We start from the raw sequence: 25,052 nt of genomic DNA on the forward strand, positions 1-25,052 counted from the left end.
CTTTTAATAGTCTTTCTTTGCAGTTCCTTGGGCCAGTACACTACCTTGGCAGGGGGTGCTCCTGGGAGGGGGCCTCCCCAAGCCCCTTCCCTTCTCTCCCAGGCCCTTTCCTTACCTCCCACCACACCAAGCAGGGCTGGGAATGCCACTCTAGTGAGCCGGGGCGGGCGGGAAGTGGGGGAGCCTGTCTCCAGGGCCTCCTCCCTCCCCACCAGGGCAGCCTCAGGCGCAGGAGGTCAGGACCCAGGGACGGCCCCCGGGTGGCGAAGATCTACCTTGGACATAACTGCGGCCAGTCAGGGTACCTCTAGACCTTTCTCTTTCCTGTATGCACCTCTGCGTGCAAAGGTGCAGAGTGAGAGCCCCGCCCCGGGAGCCCTTGGAGCCGGAAACCCCTGGGGCCGGTGGATTCGCGTTAACCTTCCCAGGCACTGCCTCTTCTTCAGTAGGGAGCTGCTGAAGCCGTAATGACAGCACCGCGAACCTTTCGTGGTCCTTGCTCTTAGGGTGCCGAGCGCTGTACAGGCTCGCTCTGCACCCCCCGAGGGAGGCGCGGGCAGAGTCAGTGACTTGGCCCAGGGCAAAGCGACAGGATTCTTGGGCGCCGGAGGGAGTGGGCCGCTGGGTGGGTCCCGCAGGCCGGGCCATTTCCTGCCCATCCGGTTTCCAGGGAGACCCGGACACGCCCCTCCCCTGTTAGCCAGAGAGATTTGGAGGGGGGCCTCCGAGTCGCCTGCTGCCGCCAGCAGGACCGGAAGTCTGGTGCTGACCCGCCCTTCTCCCCCCTCCCCCCAGCTCGTGAACCGGCACGTGTACTCGGGCAGCGCGGACAGGACGGTCAAGTGCTGGCTGGCAGACACGGGGGAGCGCGTGCGCACGTTTGCAGCCCACGGACACAGTGTGAGCGCCCTCAAATACCACGCGGGCACCTGTAAGTGAGCCTTGTCCCCGGCGGTCCCCACGCCACCCCAACCTGCCTGTGCCCTCCACTCCTCACCCTACCAAGTCCTCCCTCACTCGGGGCCTCTCTGCCTCTCTACTTCTTACTTGACTGTTCCCCTCGTGAGCCTCAGCGGCCAGTCGGGAGGACCAACAGCCCACCCCCCTCCACGCACATGTGCCTGCGGCGTTATTTCCAAAGAAGGTCCAAAAGAGGGTGTGGGGATTCCTCCCCGACTGCACCCCACAAGAACGTGCAGCAGCCTGAATGGTCGGAAGTCCCAGGGTTAAGAGCACTGTCTCACGGACACATTCTAATTCTCCAAATGAGACAGAGACTACTTACTCCAGCCAGACCTGAGGGCCGCGTGCCTTTGGCTTCACCTGGCATTAGGTTTGACTACAGACAAGAGCCCAGATAACAGTGCTTTAAATGAAACCGTGGTTTATTTTTCTCAGGTAGAATTTCAGAGGCTGGCAGTCTAGACAGGAATGGATGGTTGCACCAAGTCAGTCAGGCACCCAGCCTCCTTTGATCACTTTGCACATCACCCTTAGCACATATCTTCTATCCTTTAGGGGACTTCATGGTTTAAGATAGCTGCTGGAGCTCCAGCCATCATGTCATGTTTTAGACAGGAAGAAGAGGGAAGGGCAAAAGGATGCATCTCTTAGCTGAGTAGATCCTTTTTTTTTTTTTTTTAAAGTTTATTTATTTTGAAAGAGAGACAGAGAGAGCGTGCAGGAGCAGGGGAGGGCCAGAGGAGAGAGGAAGAGAGAATCCCAAGCAGACTCCACACTGTCAGTGCGGACCCAACATGGGGCTCAAACCCACAAACCGTGATATATCATGACCTGAGCCAAGCAGCAAGAGTCAGATGCTTAACCGACTGAGCCACCAGGTGCTCCAGCTGAGGAGGTCCCTTTAAAGATTTTTCTTAGGGGCACCCGGGTGGCTCAGTCGGTTAAGCAGCCGACTTCAGCTCAGGTCATGATATTGAAGTTCATGAGTTCAAGCCCCGCATCCGGCTCTGTGCTGACAGAGCCTGGAGCCTGCTTCAGATTCTGTGTCCCCCTCTCTCTCTGGCCCTCCCCTGCTCATACTCTATCACTCTCTCAAAACAAAATAAAACAAAAAAAGATCTTTCTTGGAAGCCCTGCCCAAAGGCTCTGTGCATATACCTCTTTGACCACAGCCTGCAAGGACTAAATAATAAAATCTCTTATCTGGGATATTGCTTCCAGGATGAATCAGGGCTAGTTTGGAAAGAAAGACAGACACACTGGCTTATCGGGTAGGCAACAAGCCGTCTGGCCCCCAGGTCTCAAACTGACACACCTGAGCTTTGCTGGCTCTGTCCCGCGGGCTTGGCACATGTTCACCCCCAGACATGCCCAGAAAACAGACACTGTTCGAAGAAGCAATCGCCCTCCGCCCCCAACCTCATCACATCACACCTGCATGGGAGTGGGGCTCCCAGGTTCCTGAACGTATCTGTTTCCCCAAACAATCCCCAGCGTTATGTGTTGCCATCAGCACCCCCTTCCCCCCTCTTTTTACACACACACACACACACACACACACACACACACACAGAGGGAGCAGAGGGGTGGGAAGAGACACAGCAGAAAATTCCAGTTGATTTCACAGCACAGGTGTTTGATGAAGGCAGAATGTGGATCTCTGAAAATAGAGCCTGAGATGCCCTCAGGACTTAGGTGTCTGACACGGAAAAATTATTTTTTCCTTTTTCCTGTGTCCAAGCCTGTAAGTGTGATTATGGCTCTGCTCCCAAGTCAGAACCTCTAATGTAAAAAGATGAAAGCTGTCCAGAGCACCTCACCTTGGCAGCAGCTGGGACGGCCCCTACCTGCTGCCCGCTATTAAGGAAATTGGTCCGTGGTCTTTGCCAACAGGGTGCAGGCTGATCAGACTTAATTCCTGACCCTCTTCTCACCCACAGGGTGCCCAGCAGCCACACTGGGTTGGGGGAGGGGAAGCAGAAAGGAACAGAAGAGACCCAGGAAGGAACCCGCCCTCCCCCCAGAGCCACATTCACCAGTGGCTTTAGCAGCAAGGCTGGGAATAGGCAGGTGAAGCAGTTAGTGGGGTAAGGAATAGATCCCCGAGGCTAGGGAGGCCCCATGGCTCGCTAGGCTGCTGGGTGGGGGTAGCAGGTGCCGTGGGTAACTTCTGCTGCTGCAACTGAGGTCCTCTGTGCTAGGGTGTTTTCCTGTGAGGAGCAGGTCGGAGGAGGGCTGGTTCCTGGTACCCACAAGAGAGGCCCTCAACCAATGACTGATGGGAACTGTGGATTAGTCGTCCAGCATCCTTGTCCCCCCCCCCCCCCCCCCGCCGCCGGGGGACAACTCTTAGACATGCTCTGCACCCTCTCCCAAGGGCCCCAGCAGTCACCTGCTCACTAATACACCTGTATGGGCCTCCTTCCTTCTTGTTTCTCTCCCCACCTCGTGGAATGCGCTCACAAAGTGTTTGCACCCAGATCCTAGTGTCATGGCTCACTTCTGGGAGAACCCAGGCTAAGACAAAAAATAAACGAGGGAGTTCTTATGGTCAGTGTCCTCAGTGTGGTCCCTGACCAGCAGCAGCAGCAGCAGCACCTGGAACTGGTTAGACATGTAGGTTCCCAGACCTTTTAACACAGACACTCAGGTGGGCCCAGCAATCGGTCTTAGCCAGCCCTCCAGGTGATCACCGGAGTCTGGGAACTCTTGACCTAAGTTCTAATGTAGGAAAAGGCACAAGGAAGGCGGAATCCCGGGGCTTCCCCTGTGAGGGGTTGGGCGGGGGCACTCTAGCGAACCCCAGAGGCTCTGTTTGGAGGGCCAGGTTCATTACTGAGGAGGCGGAGGAACGAATTTCTGGCTGGTCCTTGCCCCAGTAGGCTGCTCAGATGGTGGGGGTGTATGACTGCCCCCACCCCAAGGCAGGGAGGGGCTTTGTAGCAGGGAAGCCACGCCTCACCAAAGGCTTAAAAGGCTTCCACCAAATGGTCTGAGAGGGAACGTGGGTCGAGGTGGTTGGTACTCAGGAGGAGTAGGAGCACCTGAGAGGGCGGAGCTGGCCGCGGCGCAAGGAGGGGGTGGTCACCCTGCCTTGCCAGGCACGTGGTAGGATAATGAAGGTGCCGCCTCCTTCCTTTCAAGGGGCTTCTGCTAGTTCCTATTTGGACCCTCTGGCTTCCCCGTGAGGCGGGCGGACGGGCGTCACCGTTCCCGCCCCGCCCCTCCCTGCTCCCCGCCCCGCGGCGCCCGGAGGAGGTGGAGGCAGCGTGGCCCTGTGTTCGCAGTGTTCACGGGCAGCGGGGACGCCCGCGCGCGCGCCTTCGACGCCGAGTCTGGAGCGCTGCAGAGGGTGTTCCGCGGTCACGCCTTCGTCATCAACTGCATCCAGGTAGGCGCTCCCGCCCGGCTCCCGGGCTTGGAGCAAGGGCGAGCCCGGCGGCCTCGGCGGGGAGGGGGAGGCCGCCCCCGGCGCCCCGAGGCCCGGCTCCCCCGGCGGAGTCGGCGAGGTAGGTGGCGTTCGCGCCGGCGTCCGGCGTCCGGAGCTGCGGGCCCCGCGGCGGGAGGGCTGGCCCCGCGCCCCCGCAGCGCCGCCCCACGCGCCGCCCCGCGCCCGCAGGTGCACGGCCAGGTGCTCTACACGGCCTCGCACGACGGCGCGCTGCGCCTCTGGGACGTGCGCGGCCTCCCGTGCGCGCCGCCGCGCCCCGCCGCCCCCGCGCGCGGCCGCTCCCGCCTCTTCAGCAACAAGGTGGGCTGCGCCGCCGCGCCCCTGCAGCCGGCCTGAGCGCCCGAGACCCACCCGCCGGCGGACCGACGGACCCCCGCCCGCGACCTGGGCAGTGGGCTCTGCCCGTCCTCCGTGTCCGTGGACTTTGGCAGCCCCGTCCCGTGGAGGGGGGACCGTGCTCGCCCTCGGGGACGGAGTCTCCTCCGCCCTCCCCTCCAGCCCGATCCTCCCCCCCCCCCCCCCCCCCCCGGCCGAGTGGCCCCCGCCCTCAGGTCTGCGCCTCTGGCCCGCGGGACCCTCCCGACCCAGGGTCTGCGGCCCCGCAGAGGTCCCAGAAGCCAAGCCTTTCCTGGGAGGAAACGGGGATTTCTTCAAAAAGCCACCGAGCCGCAATTGTCATTAGTTTGACAAACTGTCTGGAGGACACTCGCGAAGAACCGAAATACACGCCTTTCAAAGCGCCCTGAAATATGTCTTTTGTTCCGCAAACTCTCGGCTTCCTCTCAGGAGGAGGAGGGGTTCCCGGAACCAGGGGGCTCACGCACCCGGCCTGGGCCTGCCCCTCCTCCGGGGCGACGTGAGGGGCTGAGGCCTGATGGCCCCTACAGTGTCACTCGCGCGGGGAGGGGCCAGAGGGCGAGGACCCGGCTCTTCAGCCTGTCTAGGTGGCAACGGGGACGCGTCACCCCTGCTTCGGAGCTCCCGCTCTGCGTGAAGGGAGGAGGGTCCCTTCCCTGCGGTCTGGCGTGGGGCTCGGCGCGTTCTGCCCGCTGTGTCTGGGAGCCCTCGCTCCCTAGCCCTTCTCGGTGCCGCCGCTGCGGCTGCAGGGGCCTGCCGGCCATGGCAGCTTCCCAGGGAGCGGAGGTGCATTTCAGGGAGGACGGGGGGAGAGGGACCACCTCGAGTACCTGCGCCTGTATCTCTGCGTCGCTGGCAGAGAGAGGCCGCTCGAGTGACCAGACGCTCCCCGGTGGCACAGCCGATGCCGTGTTCCTGCGTCTACAGCTTTGGCTCCCGCGTCATCTCAGGTCCCCCGTCCCGTCCAACCACAACAGAGACTAGAACACAAGAGCTGTGATATCCCCGGAGAAACAGCCGCTGGGCGCAGATGGGAAAACAGGAGCTGCCGCATTTTTTGTTCTCCCGCCTGCCTCTCCCTCTCCGGGAAGAGAGCAGGAAACGGAAAACTGTCATTTTGTATTTACGTGGCAGAATATGCTCAAGGAATTTGTTTCTACAACACACAAGCCTTTGCTAGAGACGTTGAGGATGTAAAGACCAGATAACCAGGTATCCTCTGCCTTTGATAAATAACATTGAATAGGGAAGGACAGAGGTACTTAGGGACATGGGCAGGAAATAGGGTCAGGACCCGGATCACCAAAGCCAAGAGCGGGTGGCATTTCACTGGAGAAGGATGAGCGTCGGATGTGGTGAGGGCGGCACGTCTAGCGGACACACACCTGCACCCACTGCTGCCCGGAGTTCTCGAACCCCTAATGGCCCGCGTATTCGGCCACTCAAATCTAGACCCCCTGCCCGCCTTTCAGGGCGCTCTGTGGTTGCACTCGGCAGTCCCTCCAACCTCTCTCTGCCCCCAGTCCATCCTCTGGTGGGTCTAGAACGGCTGTAACCTCACGAATGTGGTGCACTTGGCCTGTGCTGCCTCCTCATTGGTCCCAGGTCTGGAATGTTCTCCCTTCTCCTCTGACTCTCCAGGGAGAGCCTCCTCCAAGGCCTACCTCCTCTGTGACTCAGCCTCGCCATACTCCTTAAAGACTTGGGGGCAGATTTTCATCACAAGTGTCCTTTGTGGCTTCTCTTGCCCTCCAGAGCGGGGAGTGGCACTCACTTTCTGTCTAGTTTCACACCACCAGCTGGAGGCAAAGCCAGGACCGTAGCCTGTCTCCCAAGTCCGGACGGGCCGCCCTCCTTACGTGGTATGTACCCAGGACGGTCCCTCACTCGAGAACTGGCTTCTGTGCGTCTCTTCACGAGAAAATGAAGCCGTGTCCGAGCTCTGCCCTGCTCGCGTGGCTCTGCTTCCCTAGCCTGTTTATGACCGTTAAAAGAGCCCTTGGGAAGCTAGAAGCCATGCCTGGCCCAAGTCCAGGACAGTGATTGGCTAAAAGCTGCAATTCAGACCCGAAATCCGAGTGAGACGGTCTCAGGCGAGGCTGAGAGACCCTGACAGCCCAAACTCCCCTCCCCCCTGTGTCGTCCTCTTCCGCACCGTCAGCCTCTGCCCTGCTCTGGACGTCCCATCTTTTTAGAGGACGTCGATGGCAGCAAGCACCTGGAGTCTAAAGGAAACTCCAGACCACCCAGACATTTTCAGCACATAGGGCAGCGTAGGGAGTTTGAGCAACTTATTGCAAAGTTAGGCTGACGATTTTTGAATACCTTTTCCACCTTTTATTTCCAACCGTATCATCCACTTGAAAAGAATGACAGAAAAGATTCCCACCCATCCAAACTGGACGGCTGTTGAAGCTCTGTGAAAATGATTAGTGAAACAGCTGAAGCATTTCCCCCGGCCCGTCGATGGCAGTGATGTGACCCATCTGCCCTCTGGTCACAGGCGCTTCCAGAGACTTCCGGAAGGGCAGGAAGAGAAGAGGCTCAGGAACACATCTGGCACGGCTGCTGCCAGCCGTGTCCTAGTGCTGGGACGGGTTTTCATTTAACACACATCTACAGGGGAATGTGCGGTGCACCGAGAGTGGACACGTGAGCCATTAAGAGGCCAGCTACGTACCTCTGGAAGCAGTCTTCTGTAACACAGATACACCAAAGAAACCCACAAACCCGGAGAAAATATATCTTAATAATCTCTGACAGGTATCTCAGCCGGCAGTGAGTTTAATATGACAGCACAGCATCTGAGAGTACTAATGAAAAATAAGGTGCTTTGGTCAGCATTTAAGGACTTTCCTGTTTAATAAAAGGATTTTATTTTTGTAAAGAAGAATTTTGCACGTCTATAAATTCTCAACTTCAACCTTGAATTACAAGTGCATATTTTACTAAACTAAGAGCACAGAACCCGAGCTTTCAGTCTGCCACAATGCGGTATGGCTGCTGGAGGGGATGCCTCCTCCCGAGGTCCCCAGGGCACTTGGAACGGTTGAAGACTTTAAGGATGTTTCAGCGACAGGGCAGCGAGGCTGAAGCTGAAAGGCAGAGCTGCATGGTGGGAAGACGGAAGAGAGCAGCAGTGAGCTGAGGAGGGCAGGAGAGCCGGGCAAAATGAAGAGGAAACAGATCTGGACGCTCCCCCCCACCCTCCCCCCGACCCCCACATCTCCTCTCACCTTCACGGCTGGCCCGTTCCCTGCCTGCCCCTCCTATGCCCAAGAAGGACGCACTCTTGGAGCAAAATCAGATAAAAAGAAGGAAAACAAGACGACCTGCATTGGACTTTTCATAATGACAGAATTTATAAGCAGAAACTCAGTACTTATTTCTGCCCATTATTCCGTTTTTGTTGCTGACTTTATATTTTCTACATAGGATAAGTACTCTGCGATAATAATTTCTTCATCTTCCAGCGTTGAGTCGAGATAGTCTTCTTCATGTTCTGGAATATCTTCCAATATTTCATTGACAGCTTCTGTCTCCATATCTTCATCTGTGGAGGCACTAGAGGCCCCTGCAACAGAGGGGCGTGGGAACAGCTGAGGTGGGGGGGGGAGGAGAAAAAGGAGAAAGTGCCACAGAGAGTCGCAAGGGACCCCCGGCGACTTCCACAAAGCCCGGCCGCGCCCTCCGGGCAGCCCAAGCACAGACCAGGGCCTACGCCCAGTAGGCGCGTCAGTCCCCACGACAGCTCGTCACGCCCCTCCCCCGCCGGCTTCCGGTTAGCAGGCCTCTCTCAAGTCGGCATTCGAGACCTCAGACCTACCTGCGGAGTCAGAAGGGGACGTGGATGGTGTCGACGAACAGCCTTCCAGCGAGAGATGCACGTCAGGAGGAAGGCTTCCTCCGTTGTGGGCAAGGGTCTGAGCTGCCAGCTGGACGTTCCCCCTGAACACTCTCAAGGCAGCGTCGGCTGCTGCCGCGTCAAAGCCCATGTACACCAGCTGGGGGAGGACACAGGGAGGGGGCAGCCGGCGCTGACGGGCCTCGGCTGCACACGGCCGACACCCGTCCCACACCCCTAGCCAGCCCCCGCCCCCGCCGGGACGGCCCTAGCGGGAACACGTGTTTAAACCCATGGCACGCATACAGGCTGCCCTACTGTGCGCACTGCTCTTTAGCACCAGTGTGCACACGAGGCTGCCTGGAAGGGACCGAGGAAGACACGAGCCAGACGTGCCAGTGCCCAGCCACAGCGGGCTTGTGGGCCAGCAGGGAAGTGATAACCCTCACCACCAGGACCGTTAGTCAAGCAGTCACAACATACTAGGTGTACTACCAGGGGAGGGAAGATGTGGACAGAGTCGCCAGAGTGACGTCTCTTTAGGTCACAGGCAGAGAACCGGGCTGAAAGAAGCGTGCCTGGTGTGTAAAGTACTGTATGCACACACAAGGAGAAAAGCCCAAGAACTTCCAGTTGCTTCCTGACGTCCTGTTCTTGAAGGAAATGCCTTCTACCCCACTTCCACCCGCTGCAACTGCTGCGTGCTTGGCTGGCCTCCTGGGGTGGGCCTGAGTCACGCCTGGAGCCCCGTCCTGCCGCCAACCTTGTCACCCTAGGCAATCCCACGCAAGGCTGTGCAGGCGGAGGGACGCGGATCCATCCTGACTTACTTGGTCGATGTTTTCCTGGGAAGGACTTTCTTGAGGGTTGTTGGTGTCAGGATCTGAATCATTCAACCACCACATCTGAGGATTGCTGAGAAGAATCTACAAACACACAGGGGCATGCTTTACTCATCACGAACACCTGCTCACTTAGACAAACCAAGCACCTATTCTGTGCTAGGCAGACACGGCCAGGGGACACACCAACACGCAAGTTCGCGGCACCAAGGACGCCGCGGGGGGGGCCAGGCAAAGGGTGCTGAGAAAGCAGAGAAAGGGGGCCCCGAACGCAGACACGGGGCGGGGCGGGGATGCTGGTGTTCAAAAGCTTCCTGCCCCAGGTAACATCTGCAGGATGAGCAAGGTTAGCCAGATCAAAAGATCCCTTCTGAGGACCCAGGAAGGGACGAGAGCGCCCGGTGGGAAGCTACCAAGGAGACCCCAGCTGCGTTAGGGCTCAGCCTCCGGGGCGACAGGCCACAAAAGGCTACACACGCCAGTGCTTCTCACACAGTGCAGGGCCAACCAATGTAATTTCTCTTTGGAAAGTGTCACGAGCTAGATCTCACATGTCGTTGAGACGAGCATAAGAGTTCTTTTGACCCCTGATTTTCGTATCACACGGTGCTTACTCAACCCTAAAAAAACCCTGTTGGGAATTTTCCCTTTAAACACTTCCGTACTGGTGGCACGCATTGATGCACGACTTGGTGCAGTTCAAACCTGCCGTGGTGCCCCACCGGTCCTGCACATGTTCAGAATTCCCTGCCTTTTATAGTTCTCCAATGTGAGAAGCCAAACTAGATATTCAAATTCATTTATATATATATATATATATATATATATATATATATATATATATACTTTTTAATATATTTACACATATATACGTTTTTGTACATATTTACGTATATATTTATATATATAATATATAGGTAAACATGTACTTGTGGAAACCTCTGGGGAACGGACAGGAGGTCTTGACAATAAAAGGCAAGGGCAGGGCAGGCTCCAGCAGGAACCCCTCTGCAGGGCGACAAGGGGACGCCCGCCCTTCCGGCCCCAGCCTCCGGCAAGCACAACCCCGGCAGCTCCCCGGGGCTCCCGCTCCCCTCAGGGTGCCCCACATCTGCTGGAGAGGCGCCCCCGGGGGCGTGATCCCCCACAACGCAGCTGCAGGCCCGCCCCCGACGTGCTGTGCTCGCACACGGCGGCCGCGCTCCGCTGTGTTCTGTCTCCCCAACACTCTGCGCTCCCTGAGGTCAGCGTGTACTGACTGCATCAAGAAACAACACGATATTCAAATAAAACGTTTTAATGAAAAGAAAACTATACTGCAACTTTCATCACCGTCCCCTTCCTGCGTCACTGCCAACCCCTGGTGCTGCAAACAGAAACCTCACGCAGAGTTCTGCCCCACGGACGCTGCCCAACAGTGGGCGGGCACCGAGGTGGGGTCTGTCCTTCTGGCCCCGTCACTGGGTCCGAGAACAAGAACGGACCCTGAAATCCATGCCAGGACTGGGGACAAAGGCCCTGGGAGGGGGCTCCGTGTGCCGCGGGGGGACACCGGAGAGGAGGTCAGGGGAAGAAGGGGCCCCGCGGCCACACCAGGGGCACTCAGGGCAGGCCGAGAGGCCCCGGGGGATGTGCTACCTTCAGAGCTTCATCCAGGTTCCCGCTGGCCTGATGCAGGGCCTGCTTGGCCGCGTGAGTAGAGTAGCCCATTCCTTTCAAAGAGTTTATGTTCTCCAGCCGGCGTCTTTTCTTCTCTTTTTCCTCTTTCCTTATTTGGGCCAATTCCTTTAGGAAAACAGCAAAGTCACCGAGTTGGGGACTGGGATTCCGTAGGGAGACCTCTCGGTATGCTCTGTAGGATTCTTGGGGTCGACGGGCCAAGCAAGTAACAAAAGGGGAGTGAACCGCTCTCCGCATGTCTTACCCAAGCAAGAGCATGAGGGCTGCAAGGGCAGGGGGCATGCGCTGCCCCTGGGGCAGGGCCCGTGGGGATTGGAGACCTCCCTCCAGGCCCGGAAGACAGTGCCTCTTAGTCACTGCCATCCCGACCAGAACAGGCCACTCGGAACCAGGGAGCTCATTGCCGCCAGGCCAGAGAAGCGGATGGACCCTCTCTGGGGGGCTGGTACTTCCTGGCCCCTGATTAATCCCCGGGGATCTTGTTAAAATGGTGGACTCTGAATGGGGGTTGGGGGCAGTGTCCCAGGTGACCGCAAAGCTGCAGACCCTACCCACCCCACTCCAGCAGCAGGGACTCAGATGCCTCCTAGGGCCTATTAGCCTATTTAAAACCTCCAGAATGGTCAATGTTAGGTGACAAAGGTCATCTAGTCCCACAGTTCTTGACCCCGGGTCTCGTAAGTGCCTGCTGTTGCCGCGAGAGTCTGAGAAGGGCTGTGGAGAGTTCTAGCCTCTTCTCTCCCATCCCAGCCCCACTGAAGAGAGTTCAGAATTTTTGAAAACAAATGTAATTTTTAAAAAACGGATTTTGCTGACAGAAGACAAAACAAGCTAAAACAACTCTGAAAAGCACTAGTTTAATCCAACCTCATCATTTTGCCAATGAGAAGACAGAAAATCTCTAAAGAAAGTTAAGTGGCCTGCGGACCAAGGTCACAGTTGACCGCAGAGCTGGGATGAGGGCTTCTGCACAATTCTGGACATGGCCAGTTCTCACCCGACACAGAGAGAACAGCGGAGAAGATGGCTCTTTCTCCTCTGTTAGGTCTGTTCCTACCTCCGTGGCTCACCCCAAGCACCAAGTGCCCCCCATCTTCTTGCACACGGGGGGGCCGCGGCCTCATCTCTTAGGAAGAAAGGAGTCCTCACGGCGCAGCCAGAAATTCCCGCAGAGTCAGCAGGAGGACTCACAGAACCGAGTGACTCCCCCAAACACCCCCGGGGACGAAGGCGTCCTTAGACCAAATTCCTGTTTCAAAGCGGACAAGGTGCCGGTAAGCACCTGCATCACCAGGGGCATCGCGGTGGGCCAGCCCCCTTCACCTGTGTTCATCTGGAGCGAGTCCCCCACCCCAGCACTGCCCGCGGCGCCCCGCGCAGGCCGAGGCCGAGGCCGGGCCATCTCACCCCTGCTCCGAGCCCCACCCGATCGGGTGCCGGTGCCCCTTCCTCGCTCCCCGGCCCCCACGCCCCCAAGCTGCCCCCATCCTGCCGGCGCCACAGCCACGCAGGCCAGCAGAGCGATTCCGCGGCCCTCACGTTTCCACCTTTGTTCGCGCCTCCCCGCCGCCCAAGCTGCTGCCTTCACCCTGCCCATCACCACTCCCGATTTCGGCTTCTTCCACTCGTATTTCAAAGGGCTAAAAAACATGCATGGTGTCGAACCCAGAGCAAGACGCAGCCAGCCGGGAGACACGGGGCTCACGTCACACAGACCTGAGACTGAGTTGGAGCCTCACGGAGTTCTGTTTAATTACAAATGTCTACACCAGCTCTTATTCGTATCGGTACACAAGAGGATACACAATCTTTTCTGACGTTTCTCTTTATACTAGAAACCGGAGACACAAAGCAGACCAACTGGAGGACAGTGGGCACTGCACTGTGTGCCGAGTACCCGGCCCAGCCTCCCATGCGGAGCGGGCTCGGGGGCGTCGGGGGAATGAGGACATCCGCCTCTCCCTGCCACCCAGCCCTTCAGCACTGCGGCCACCTCAGCGTCTGCTGCTTTGGCCCGAAGGGGAACCAGCCTGTACTCAGGACGAGCCCCAGGGAGGCCCCAGGAAGGGTTGTGGGGGTGGTTCTAGTGTCTTCCCTCCTCCACCCCCACAGTGACTGCTTAGAAGGCAGCCAGTCAGCGAGCAGCTCAGGGTTGCTCAGATGATTCTGAAGCTCAGACCGAGCTCCTGGGGTGAGGAGAGGACCCTGACTAGACAGTGGACAGACCCGGAAGCCAAGCTCTCCGCCCCAGGGGGAAGCCACTGGCCCAACTAACCTGAGGGAGACTCATGCTGCCTCTGAACAGCGAAGCAGGCCAGTAATTTCCTGCCCAGAGTTTAAGCCAGCTTGGATTGGGGTTTTTATTGCTCTCAACCCAAAGCACCCTGAACACGTCCACCGGGTCCAAGAGTGAACCGGATCAATCGCTCTGCATACACCATTTTGCCCTTGATTTTCTCCAAGGGCTTAGGACTTGGTTAAGTAAATGCACTATGGTAGGACTCCACTGTTCTTTAACATTTATTTTTGCTACTTATAAAGTCAGGAATGGGGCGCCTGGGTGGCGCAGTCGGTCAAGCGTCCGACTTCAGCCAGGTCACGATCTCGCGGTCCGTGAGTTCGAGCCCCGCGTCAGGCTCTGGGCTGATGGCTAGGAGCCCGGAGCCTGTTTCCGATTCTGTGTCTCCCTCTCTCTCTGCCCCTCCCCCGTTCATGCTCTGTCTCTCTCTGTCCCAAAAATAAATAAAAAACATGGAAAAAAAAATTAAAAAAAAAAAAAAAAGTCAGGAAGTGGTCATTTTTGCCCCCTCACAGTATCTCTTGGCTTTTCAGAACCTTTGGTAAAAACTCATCAGAATGCTGCTGTCAGATGGGCGTGGAAAGTGCATGAGAAAACCAGAGTCTTAGTTCAGGTTTTACCACTGATTTGACCCACAACCCCAGAAACGTCAACTGCTGAGCCCCAGTTTTCCTCATCTGTAAAACTGATAATTGTCTGCCCCAGCGGCCTCAGGCGATCACAGGCAGAACTGAGTGACATCATGACCCTGAGAATGTTTTTTATAAACTCTAAAGTATATACAAATGTAAGGAAAGATTATGAGAAATATTTTTCAGTGTCTCATTTTAAAATGCTGGCTTTCCAAATGCTAGTGAAATCTTACAATCAAAATTAACGTAACAAATGCAGTCTCAGCAATGCTTGCTTTTCTCCTAGTACTGAACTTATTTGTTTATTTATTCATCTACTTTTAACCCTTATCCCCAATGTGGGGCTTGAACTCACAACCCTGAGATCAAGAGCTGCATACCCTACCGACTGAGCCACACAGGCGCCCTAGTACTGAATAAGAACTGTGTGAAATGCAAAAACACACAAAACTTGCTTTTCCAAGTCTCTGCCTTTACCCACTCACTGACTTCTACAGCAAGACCCAACGGACCATGATCAGGAGGGCAGTCGGGCAGACTGGCAGACAGAAAGGTAGCTACCAGCTGGGGTCTTAAAAGGTGAAGCCAAAACAGCCCTTCAGACTGGCTGCTGTGTAACTGGCCCACGGATCCACTCCCGCTCCAGCACCAGGCAGGCCAGGGACCACACTGGGCTTTCCCAACCAAATACTCTTTTACTGAAAACTAGCATATTAGATGTGGTAACATGCCCCCCAACTCCAAAATCTACTTAATTATTTTTGTTAATGTTTACTTTGAGAGAGAAAGACAGAGAGAGAGAGGGAGAAAGTGGATGATGGGCAGACAGCGGGGGAGACAGAGAATCCCGAGCAGGCTCTGCACTGACAGATGTGGGGCTCGAACCCACAGACCGTGAGATCATGAGCTGAGCCGAAGTCAAGAGTTGGATGCTTAATCCACTGAGCCACCCAGGTGCCCCTGAAAATCTACTTATTTATAATTGTTCCAAATTATTACAGTTTTGTCCCTTTGCCTTCATAATGTTAACTGCTCCTATGACTTGACTCACGTTTCCAGCTAAGAATGCCATCCCAAACTACAGCTATGGCTCCAAGGGAAAACAAAGCCCCCCTTTAAACTGGTTTCCGGAATCTACCATGGTAAGCAAAGAGAGAGAAAGAGAGCAAAGACCCGCACAGACAGGCTACCTGGACAACGCACTTATGAGCTACTGCCGCCACAGCAGAAAATAAAACTGAGGAAACCACGCTGCCTGAAGATAAATTCAATTAAATGACACAAGTTTCTCCTGTTTCTTCCCAGTCCGAAGTATAAAGAGCTCCTTGTTGTTAATAACTACCACGGAATAATCTTTTTCTCTTCCTTCCAATCCAAGAGCTATAGCGTTTTGGAAACAGGCTTGCTATTGCCTCAAGTTTCACACCTACGCAAAGGCGGAGCCCCAGTGTCGCCGAGACCACGTTAAGGTACCTCTCTGCGGTTGGTAATGTGGGCAGCCGCGTGGTCCACGTTCCCGTCACATGCCCTCAGGCCAAGCCGGGCCTCCTGGGCAGTAAATCCCAACTGCAACAAATTGTGAACTTTTGATGGATCAATATATAGCTCTTTAAAGAGTTGACGTGCCTGCAGACAAGGAAAAAATACACGAATCATTAACTATAACAACATTAAAGCTGAACACAAGGCTAAAGCCTGAAAGAAATTAGCTTGTACCCTATGTGATTGAGGGGTGTGTCAGATTTTAGATAAAAACTCTTCAACTCTACCTGTCATCAACTAGCTCGAGTAGAATACAGATCCCTACAGATCCCTACAGATCCCACGCTGTGCATGTGATGTATCCTAACGTAACAGAAGGCAACAGGCCTCTGGAGTATCATGGGAGGGGCCGGTATCCACCATCTCCCCCGTTTATGTAATCAAATCCCGAGCTGGAGCTGTGCACACGGCATTTCTCACCCCCTCCTGCAACTGGGTGTAGCCAGGGGGTTAAGTCCCGGCCAGGGGCACGTAGCAGGAGTGACAGCCCCAACTTCCGGCCCTTCCCGAGGCCGCCCTGGACTCTCTCTTGCCCCCTCTGCTGGCTGGAAGGGGACTGACAGGAGCATCCTTGGCTGCCGCACACAGGCCGGCGGAGCTGCTCTACTGACCCCGCCTGCTCACCTCTCCACTGCCAGATGGCAGACAGGCATGGAAACTTCTAGCCAATTACAGCCACTGTCTTGTTGAGGTTTCCTTATCACAGCATCTCACCTACACCCTAACGGATACAAGTATGTTTGTGGTATGTACGAGGCAGAGAACACGGGAGATACATGCATGTCCTTTACAAGTCACAAACTGCTGAGTTTATGAAATACTTAACTTTGGGGGATGAAAAAAAAAAGGTAGGTGAAAACGGCCACCACTTCGGAGTATTCACTTTCTTACCTTGTTGAGATACTCACGAGCCTCTTCACCGTTTCCACTGTGATAATTTCGGATACCTTGAAGCAAGTAAAGTCTTAAAAACAGCACCTTCTCTTTCCCACAGTTCCCCTAAAATTATTGGGGAAGAAAAAAGGATAAAATGGTCTTGTTTCTAATTACAGAGCTGTAATGTTCACCCTTGTGATCCCTTTCATCCCCACAGGGGCAAAACAGCGTAACGAAAACGTTTATTCCTCCTGGAGGGGAAGGAAGTACACAAAAACCCAAACCAGGGAGGTTTTATGCTGCCCTGAGATTTCCAAGCAGAATTCTGCTGACCTGTGGAAATCACCTTAGAAAAATCCTATTCAAATCACAGTTCTCGAGCTGTGACTCATTCGTGGGAACTGTTACCATTCAAAATGTCTATTTTGTTCCTGCATTTAAATCTTCCATGAGACTCTACTGAACACAGTCACCAAGCTCTCTTGGGGTGACTATCAGCGGGGGTTTTGTGGCTGGAAAACTGTGTTCCTCTGGCTACACGCTGAGCAGCCCACCTTGTAGAACATTTAACCACCCCACCGAAAAAGCGCATAAAACGAGCACCATGCATGCGACCATCAAATCGCCTTTTGGCGGCCATCTCCAACAGGAATATTTATTTAACGGGAATAGAGCTCAAGTTCTAGACATGGGCTCGATGATACATAAACAAAGTACAGTAACATACTTTTATGTGGACCAGCCTCTGATGGTTTTCTCCGTAACAATTTTTGAAGCATTTCTGAGCCAAGTTTAGTTTTTTTTCTGCGTCATCAAGGCATTCCAGTTGTTCCAAGCGGAAGTAACACCACACTATGTCCAGCTGGAGCACTGCATAGTTATCTACCGTATCCAACAGCTCCCTGCAGCACTCACTGTGGGGGGGGGGGGGGGGGGGGGGGAAGCACACAAAGGGAGCATTAACAACCTTTTCTGAATTACTCCAAGTCTTTTCCAGGTTTCGCTGTATTTCCAAAGACCGGCTACTCTAAAGCACAGACCCCTATGTTTGTGAAAGGAGCTGTATTTATAAGCTGAATCCTCCCAATAGGGAAAAAGCAGTTAGGGCTCAGGAATAACGGTCTAATACCATCTGCCCTGGGCATAAACACACGCACAGCCTTGCTGTGCCGGGAAAGACGTTCAGCAGAAAGTGGAAATTGGGGTCACCGTGTCAAAACCCGTCAGCAAACAAGAGGAGACCATGGTTTAAAGCAAAGGTTTCCAACCCTGACTCCAAATCAGAATCACTTGGAAGTGAGAAATTTTTTTCTTTTCTTTTTTTTTTTTTTGTTTGGTTAATACTGATGCTGAGACCCCATCTACATCAAGTTGTAATAGAAACGTCTGGAGATAGGGCCTGGAAGCTAGCTGTATGTCGAGTATCTCCCTGGGTGATTCCAACATACAGCCAAAGCTAAGAACCAATGCTTTAAAGACACACCCCAAAAAAATCACTGCTTACTGGGAATGCCCCAACTGGTGAAAACAAGGTATTCATATGCAATCACAGGCAAGGTGGGAGGAAAAAGGATCCAGAAAATGCCAGGCTCTAAAAGCTTACGGATGTGGGGGCCCAGGTACAGGCTAAATGCTACTCTGTAGCTGTCGCAGCAGGGCTAAACCCAGGTCCAGAGAAAGGGAGAAAACAAGACAATGATATGTTGACAAAGATGGACATCAAGATTATTTATTTTAAATGTGATTTTTAGAAATTCATCATGCAAATCCAGACCTGAAATCTGAACCTCCTCGTCAACAAGGAAGGAAAATATTTGGAATCGTGTGTTACACCTAGACAAACTTGGGGGGTGCCTGGGTGGCTCAGTCGGTCAAGCGTCTGACTTGGGATCTCACGGTTTGTGAGTTCAAGCCCCACATCAGAATGCTTCGGATTCTATGTCTCCCTCTCTCTTTGCCCCTCCCGCTCACACTCTGTATCTCTCTCTCAAAAATAACATTAAAAACGTTTTTTTAAAAGAGAAAGGTCTTGGCTGTTTGTTTTCACGGGTATTCTATCAAAAAAATAAGACTGCTCTTGTATCAAACTGCAAAATCCACATGCCCTCAAGCTTCCCACCTTGCCCATCAAAATCTGCCTGAAGAAAAAAAGAAAAACCCATGAAATGCGACGGCGGCATTTACGCTGTAAAGCAGGAGTCTCCTAAGTGGAATGTCAGGCCTCGGGGGTGCGCCCAGGACAGTCTACACGCGTATGCAAGAGAAATATGCCAAAGCAGGCTTCTCTCTCTTTGTGAAGGTTTTGTAACATACACACCGTATCTTACACACACGCACGCGCAGCTGCATGGCTGGGCATGGGCACTTTTTTTTTGTTTTTAACTTTTTTTTTTAACATTTATTATTGAGAGACAGAGAGACACAGAGCGTGAGCAGGGGAGGGGCAGAGAGAGGGGGAGACATAGAATCTGAAGCAGGCTCCACACTCTGAGCCATCAGCACACAGCCCGACATGGGGCTTGAACTTGCGAGCCCTGAGATCATGACCTGGGCCAAGGTGGAGGCTCAACCAACTGAGCCACCCAGGCGCCCCCTCTGGGCAGGGGCACTTTCTCAGAATGCCTGCTCAGCCTGAGAACTTGCCTTTGAGGGAAGAGGAAGGATCTCATGTTCAAGGTGATCTTACTTTCTAGACTCCCTCTGTCTCTGTGACAGAAGATTATCCTGCCATCCCTAAGAAAGCGGGGGACATTCTGTCACAGTTTTCAATATCTTGTATGCTCTTGTATGAGCACAGGCTCATTCGTGTTTAATAAGCATGAAGGGCAAGGGCAGGAACTGCCTCATTTCAGGTAGGCATAGAAGCCTGTGTACGAGTTCAAGCCCGAACGCAGTACTGTGCAACATGAAAACAAACACCAGTCTCACAGCTGAGAAATACATTTCATTCTTTTAGTTTTAAAAACAACACTTTCTATTCATAGAGAGGCCTATAAGAGACCACAAAATCATTGCTTATATGTAGTAATTCTGAAACTCTTAGGCCTGTCATTGAACCTGATTGGGTCCCTCAGAAAAAAACAAAATTTTCAAAGCCTTGTATCAAATTGTACCATAGAATATATTTTTATTAATACCGCTTCAGCTTGTGGTTTTAGTGGCTTTCACAATCAGCAGTCAAAAAGTTCTCATGTTAAAAAACATTAATTGAAATACCTAAATGAGCAACGTTTATTTAAATAAAGCCTACTGAGCCTACCTTTAGAAAAATTAAATCCCATTTGGGCTGAAGTCAGTTACTTAACAGAAACTTATTCTATTTGCCTTATGAGTTCAAAATTTTTACGTAAAATAAAGATACTAGTTTCAAGAAACGTAACCTAAGCCTACGTATCTCCGTTTTCTTTCAGGGAAGGTTGGCTAAGTCTTTTTTATCACTGGCCTTAAGGAACCGGAGTACCGTATGCCCTGGGGTAGTTTTTCCATAGTTCTTTTACTTAGGATTCATTATGGTCCTTTTATCTGGGGGTTTACGGGTTTTCATCAAACTGGGAAAATTTGGGGCCATTAGTCCCAGCTGCCTTTTTCAGGGCCTACAATTAGCCACAAACAGGGTCATCTGAGGCTGCTTTATAACTTGTGGATGATGTACCTCCCCCCTCCCCCGCTTTTTTTCTTTTTTTAGTCCTTTCAGCTTCCTGTTGGATCATTTCTGTTGCCTCACCTTTACGTGTACCCATCTTTTCTTCTGTGGGGTCCGATGTACACTTAATCCCACCCGATGTTTTCCACCTCAGACATGGGGTTTTTCATCTCTGCAATTCCAATGTGGGTCTTCCAGGGGTCTATTTAACATGCTCCGTCCGTCCTTTACCTTCCTGAACATACGGAACGCAGTTCTAGTAACCGTTTCAATGTCCCCGCTTACTAATTCTGTCTTCCGAGTCTGTCTTCCAGTCCATTGACTGGCTCTTTCTCCTTAGTGTGGGGTTCTGTTTGCTTGCTTCTTTGCAGGACTGTTAGTTCTTAATTGGCAACTGGATGTTTCTGTATTGCTGGAAGTATTACTGAGCTTTGTCTGAGAGGCAGTTACTTGAAAACCACGTGATCCTTTTAAGTCTTGCTTTTAAGCTTGGTTAGGTGGGACCACAGCAGCCCTTGGAGAGAATTTTGGCCTACTGCTGAGGCAATACCCTTCTGAATTCTGTGCGACGGCCTGTGACCAAAAAGATTCCCACTGTGGCTGGCGGGAACGCAGATTATTCTCGGCCCTCCGAACTCTGAAGACTGTTCTCTGTTCCACTCGGGCAGGGTTTTCCCCTGCCTTGGGTAGTTTCCTCAAACACGTGTGCTGATCGTTACTCAACAGAATACTCCAACGAGACCCGCTGAAGCTCTCTGACATCCTCCCTCAGGCAGAGGCAGCTCTCTCCTCTCACATCTTGGCCTCCTTGGATTCCTGGCTTCGACTCCGGTGGGACCAGGAGGCTGCATCTGGGTTTCTCCTCCCTGCACTGCAGTCTAGAGATGCTCTGGGCAGCCAGCTGAAACAATCACAGGGCTCCCCTAGTCTCTTCCTCCACCTTAGCAACCGCTGTCCTGTACTGCCCGGAAACTCGAGTTTTCAGACACCTGGCCCAAATTTTCAGTTGTTCTGGGTGACAGGGTAAGTCCAGTCACTGTGACTCCATCATGGCCCAAAGCAGAACTCTCTCACTTGTAGTTTTAAACAGGGGAAGAAACTACTCGCGGTCATACTACCTACCATCCTTCCAGATGTAGAACAGCGAGCTGGGACGGGACTTTTGGCCACCGTGAAGGTGGGAAATCATCACGTGGGAAAGGAAACAACACACGCACATCCCTGACCTGTGTCAGCGCTCGTCTCCTTTACCAAGAGGAAGAACTCGCACCCAACGTATGCCAATAAGGTAGCCCGAATAAACAGAGCTTCGGGGAAAAATGTCATTCTCTGCTGAGGCACTGACAATCATTCCTGGATTAGTATACCTACTGCTTACTGAACACGTTAACGTACTGTGAACTGGAGATACGGTTATTTTCATTCAGGGGTTCCTGGAGACCCGAAAACCATTTCAAGGATTTATATGGGATAAAAAGATGAAGAAAGGCTCATGCAGCCAAATCAAGGTCAACCACGTCTTGGTAACTGCTGAAGCTGGATTAAAAGTACATAGGAATTCACTATACTAATCTTTATGTGTACTTGAAATTTTCCTAACCAAAAGTTACAAACAATTATGGAAGGAAACGAGAAACCGTATCTGAGTTTGAGGGACCTAACTTACCGCCTGCACCGTGTCTAGTCGAAGAAAATGAAACCAGCATAGAAGCAGAGACCAGCAGAGTAAGAAAACCCGAAAGGCACCAAGCCCTCGTTCTAGTTATTTTCAGATTCGCCTCCTTCTCCCAAATATTCGAAACAACAAATCCCCTTTCTTGCTTAAGTCAGTTTAAATTGGGATTTGTTCACTTAAAGCCCGAGGGTGCTAGTACGTTTGGCAAACCGTAAACATCTGTATTCATTTTCTCGACGTGTAAGATACATCTTGGGGGAATTCGTCAAAATGGGGGAAAAATTACCCGAACGTTGTTAACTTCGGACCATTCTTAAATCTCAAGTCTAATTTTCAAATGTTTCTTCCTTCAGGATTATAGTGTCTCAGTGCCTTTTCCCATTAAGAGGAACTAGGAATCCTTGGGAAACGGCTGCTTCCTGGCCTGGGGCAGGGAATGGGCAGGAGGCCTCTGGAACACCAGAGACCAAGACCGCGGGGATCAGGTCAAAAACATGAAAGACAGCCAGGACCCACTTGCTGGCCAAAGACGGTCAATTTAAAGCACTGAGGTTTAGGGGCGCCTGGGTGGCTCAGTCGGTTAAGCGTCCGACTTCGGCTCAGGTCATGATCTCGCGGTCCGTGAGTTCGAGCCCCGCATCGGGCTCTGTGCTGACCACTCAGAGCCTGGAGCCTGTTTCGGATTCTGTGTCTCCCTCTCTCTGCCCCTCCCCCGTTCATGCTTTGTCTCCCTCTGTCTCAAAAATAAATAAACGTTAAAAAAAAAACTTTTTTTAAATAAAAAAAAATAAAGCACTGAGGTCTGAAATACATCGAATGTGCTAAAGTCCATGAGTTCACACTGATACTTTAAAAAAAAAAAAAAAAAAAACCCAGTTCACTGCTGATATCCCCTTTGGAGAATTCTAGGGAAGCCGCTCATTTATTCTGAAAACAAGAGGGAAGAACCGAGCTTTTTATTCTTTCTGTACAAACTGTACCTGACTGTAACCCAATTAGCTGATGAGGAAAAATATTTCTTCCCAGGAAAATCCCGGCAATAAATGCAGCAGGTATCACTGTTTTGCAGCCCCTGATAAAACAACAGATTTGGGGAATGATCATCAACATCCACACCAAAACCAAGAGGGGAAAAGCTGATGGGGCCTGCATGACGGATGGGGCAGGCTGCCGACGCATCACAAAACCCAGACCTATGTCCCGCATGCTTGCCGTAAGGACAGTAAGTGCGTATGTCTATAAAATTCTTCACAGGGAAGACCTTCCTTAAAACCGGAAGACCTTCCTTAACTGGGAAATCTTCCTTAAAAGTGGTATTCACCAAATACAAAAGCGCCTACCAGAAATATTTGTCAGCATCCAACAGACATGGCAAGGCTATTCCATATTCTTTTCTTTTCAGGAAAGCTCTGCCCTTCTCATGATATCCCATAGCTAACATAAGGGCCTAGAAAAAAATACGGATTTAAAAAAAACATCACTTTAAACTATAATAAAACAAATTCTATTAAAAGCACATTAAGTCTAAAGAAATCAAATAAAGATTAAAAAAAACAATGACAACAAGATCACAACTGAATCTAAAAGCCGAAATCAAGAAAAATATAATCAATGCTTTCATTTCATCAAAATGCTGAGATCAAGCACTCAATTCAATGTGACTGATACAGTCACAGCCAGCACCTGCCCTCTTTGTTTCCAGCAGTTTATTTTAGTACCTGGTGACTTAGATGGATTTCTGGTAGTCTTGAAGACTGAACACATAAAGAAGTAACCAGAGATGCTTGTTTGTATCCTTTTTAGAAAACATATTCATTTCACTTCCTAGTCTTGACGAAGTTTTTTTCTGAACTGTCAACTCTAATATTTCTAAAAAAAGTTTTATTTTTTATTATTTTTTTTAAATATTTATTTATTTGGGGGAGAGTGCAAGCAGGGGAGGGGCGGAGAGAGGGGGATGGAGGATCTGAATGAAGTAGGTAGGCTCTGAGCTGACAGGCTGACAGCAGAGAGCCCCCATGTGGGGCTCGAACTCCTGAATCGTGAGATTGAGACCTAAACTGAAGTCAGATGCTCAGCTGACTGAGACACCCAGGTGCCCCTCTAAAACAATTTTTAAAAGGCAATCCAGGGGCGCCTGCCTGGTTTGGTCAGTAGAGCATGCGACTCTTGGTCTTGGAGTCATGAGTTCCTACCCCATGCTGGGCGTAGAGCTTACTTAAAAAAAAAAAAAAAAAAAAAAAAAAAAAAAAAGTAATGCAGAAAATGCTTTAAGTTCATTGATATTTAGATTTGAGTTTACAATTCAGTCTTGTAAATGTTTTGGAAAAGATCTGGATATCGTCATTTAATGTAAGAGAGCTGTGGTGAATAATCACCAACATTTAAAAACAAACACCGATCAATCCACTGATGGCTACAAAGTCCTCTTCTTAAAACGTGACTTTAATTGGGGCGCCTGGATGGCGCAGTCGGTTAAGCGTCCGACTTCAGCCAGGTCACGATCTCGCGGTCCGTGAGTTCGAGCCCCGCGTCAGGCTCTGGGCTGATGGCTCGGAGCCTGGAGCCTGTTTCCGATTCTGTGTCTCCCTCTCTTTCTGCCCCTCCCCCGTTCATGCTCTGGCTTTCTCTGTCCCAAAATAAATAAAACGTTGAAAAAAAAAAAAAACGTGACTTTAATCCTTCACTTTCAAGGGAGTAATTCATGTCGTGAGACCTACACAAACTTGTCTTTTAAAGACGGAAAAATTAGGGGGCGCCTGGGTGGCTCAGTCGGCTAAGCTCCAACTTCGGCCCAGGCCACGATCTCACGGTTGGTGACACAGAGCCCCGCATCGGCCTGTGAGCTGACGGATCCCGTCTCCCTCTCTGTCTTCCTCTCTCTCTCTGTCCCTCCCTTGCTTGTGCTTCCTCTCAAACGTAAATAAGCATTAAAAAAAAAATAAAGACAAACATTAAAATGGACTTGGCCCACCGTCGTTCTAGCTCTTCTTTCTAAGAAGGTCCTGGACTCTAGCTCTCTCATCTCGGGCTCGCAGCTGTAGAACGCTGCCATAAAAGACCGGCTTGGGCATGTTCCAGGGGACAACCACCTCCTGCCTATTCCAAGCTAGCGAACACGGAAAGGGGGACTGGGGTGAGATGGCAGAATCGCCTGTCAGACTCTTCCCAAGTTACAGAGCCCCCACCCCAGCCCCCCACTCTGATCCGTCCCTTGGGGGACATGGCCCTCTAGTGAAAACACCACA

General features: G+C 52.2%; 2 protein-coding genes across 5 annotated transcripts in view; one reads left to right on the plus strand and one right to left on the minus strand.

Annotated features, from left to right (window-relative positions):
- WDR86 (WD repeat domain 86) overlaps positions 1-17,401 on the plus strand; it is a 33,139-nt gene extending 15,738 nt beyond the window's left edge. Inside the window, exons 4-6 of one of the 4 annotated variants that reach the window (XM_058723764.1) lie at positions 796-931; positions 4,251-4,354; positions 15,128-17,401. In XM_058723764.1, coding sequence (XP_058579747.1) covers positions 796-931; positions 4,251-4,354; positions 15,128-15,187 — 300 coding nt within the window. In that variant the 3' untranslated portion in view covers positions 15,188-17,401. Of the gene's footprint in view, positions 1-795; positions 932-4,107; positions 4,231-4,250; positions 4,355-4,582; positions 4,859-11,248; positions 12,588-15,127 lie in introns of those variants that run through there. The other 3 variants (XM_058723766.1, XM_058723763.1, XM_058723767.1) reach the window with 3 other exon arrangements.
- The window catches only part of NUB1 (negative regulator of ubiquitin like proteins 1), a 29,616-nt gene continuing 12,178 nt past the window's right edge, over positions 7,615-25,052 (minus strand). Inside the window, exons 8-15 of the mRNA XM_058723762.1 lie at positions 23,145-23,251; positions 17,214-17,400; positions 16,502-16,609; positions 15,542-15,694; positions 11,096-11,242; positions 9,446-9,541; positions 8,598-8,775; positions 7,615-8,345 (exon numbers count right to left, since the gene is read on the minus strand). Of these exons, the coding sequence (XP_058579745.1) occupies positions 8,167-8,345; positions 8,598-8,775; positions 9,446-9,541; positions 11,096-11,242; positions 15,542-15,694; positions 16,502-16,609; positions 17,214-17,400; positions 23,145-23,251 (1,155 nt within the window). The 3' untranslated portion in view covers positions 7,615-8,166. The remainder of the gene's footprint in view (positions 8,346-8,597; positions 8,776-9,445; positions 9,542-11,095; positions 11,243-15,541; positions 15,695-16,501; positions 16,610-17,213; positions 17,401-23,144; positions 23,252-25,052) is intronic.

Source organism: Neofelis nebulosa, chromosome 4 (assembly GCF_028018385.1).
Source record: "Neofelis nebulosa isolate mNeoNeb1 chromosome 4, mNeoNeb1.pri, whole genome shotgun sequence".
Classification (NCBI taxonomy): domain Eukaryota; kingdom Metazoa; phylum Chordata; class Mammalia; order Carnivora; family Felidae; genus Neofelis; species Neofelis nebulosa.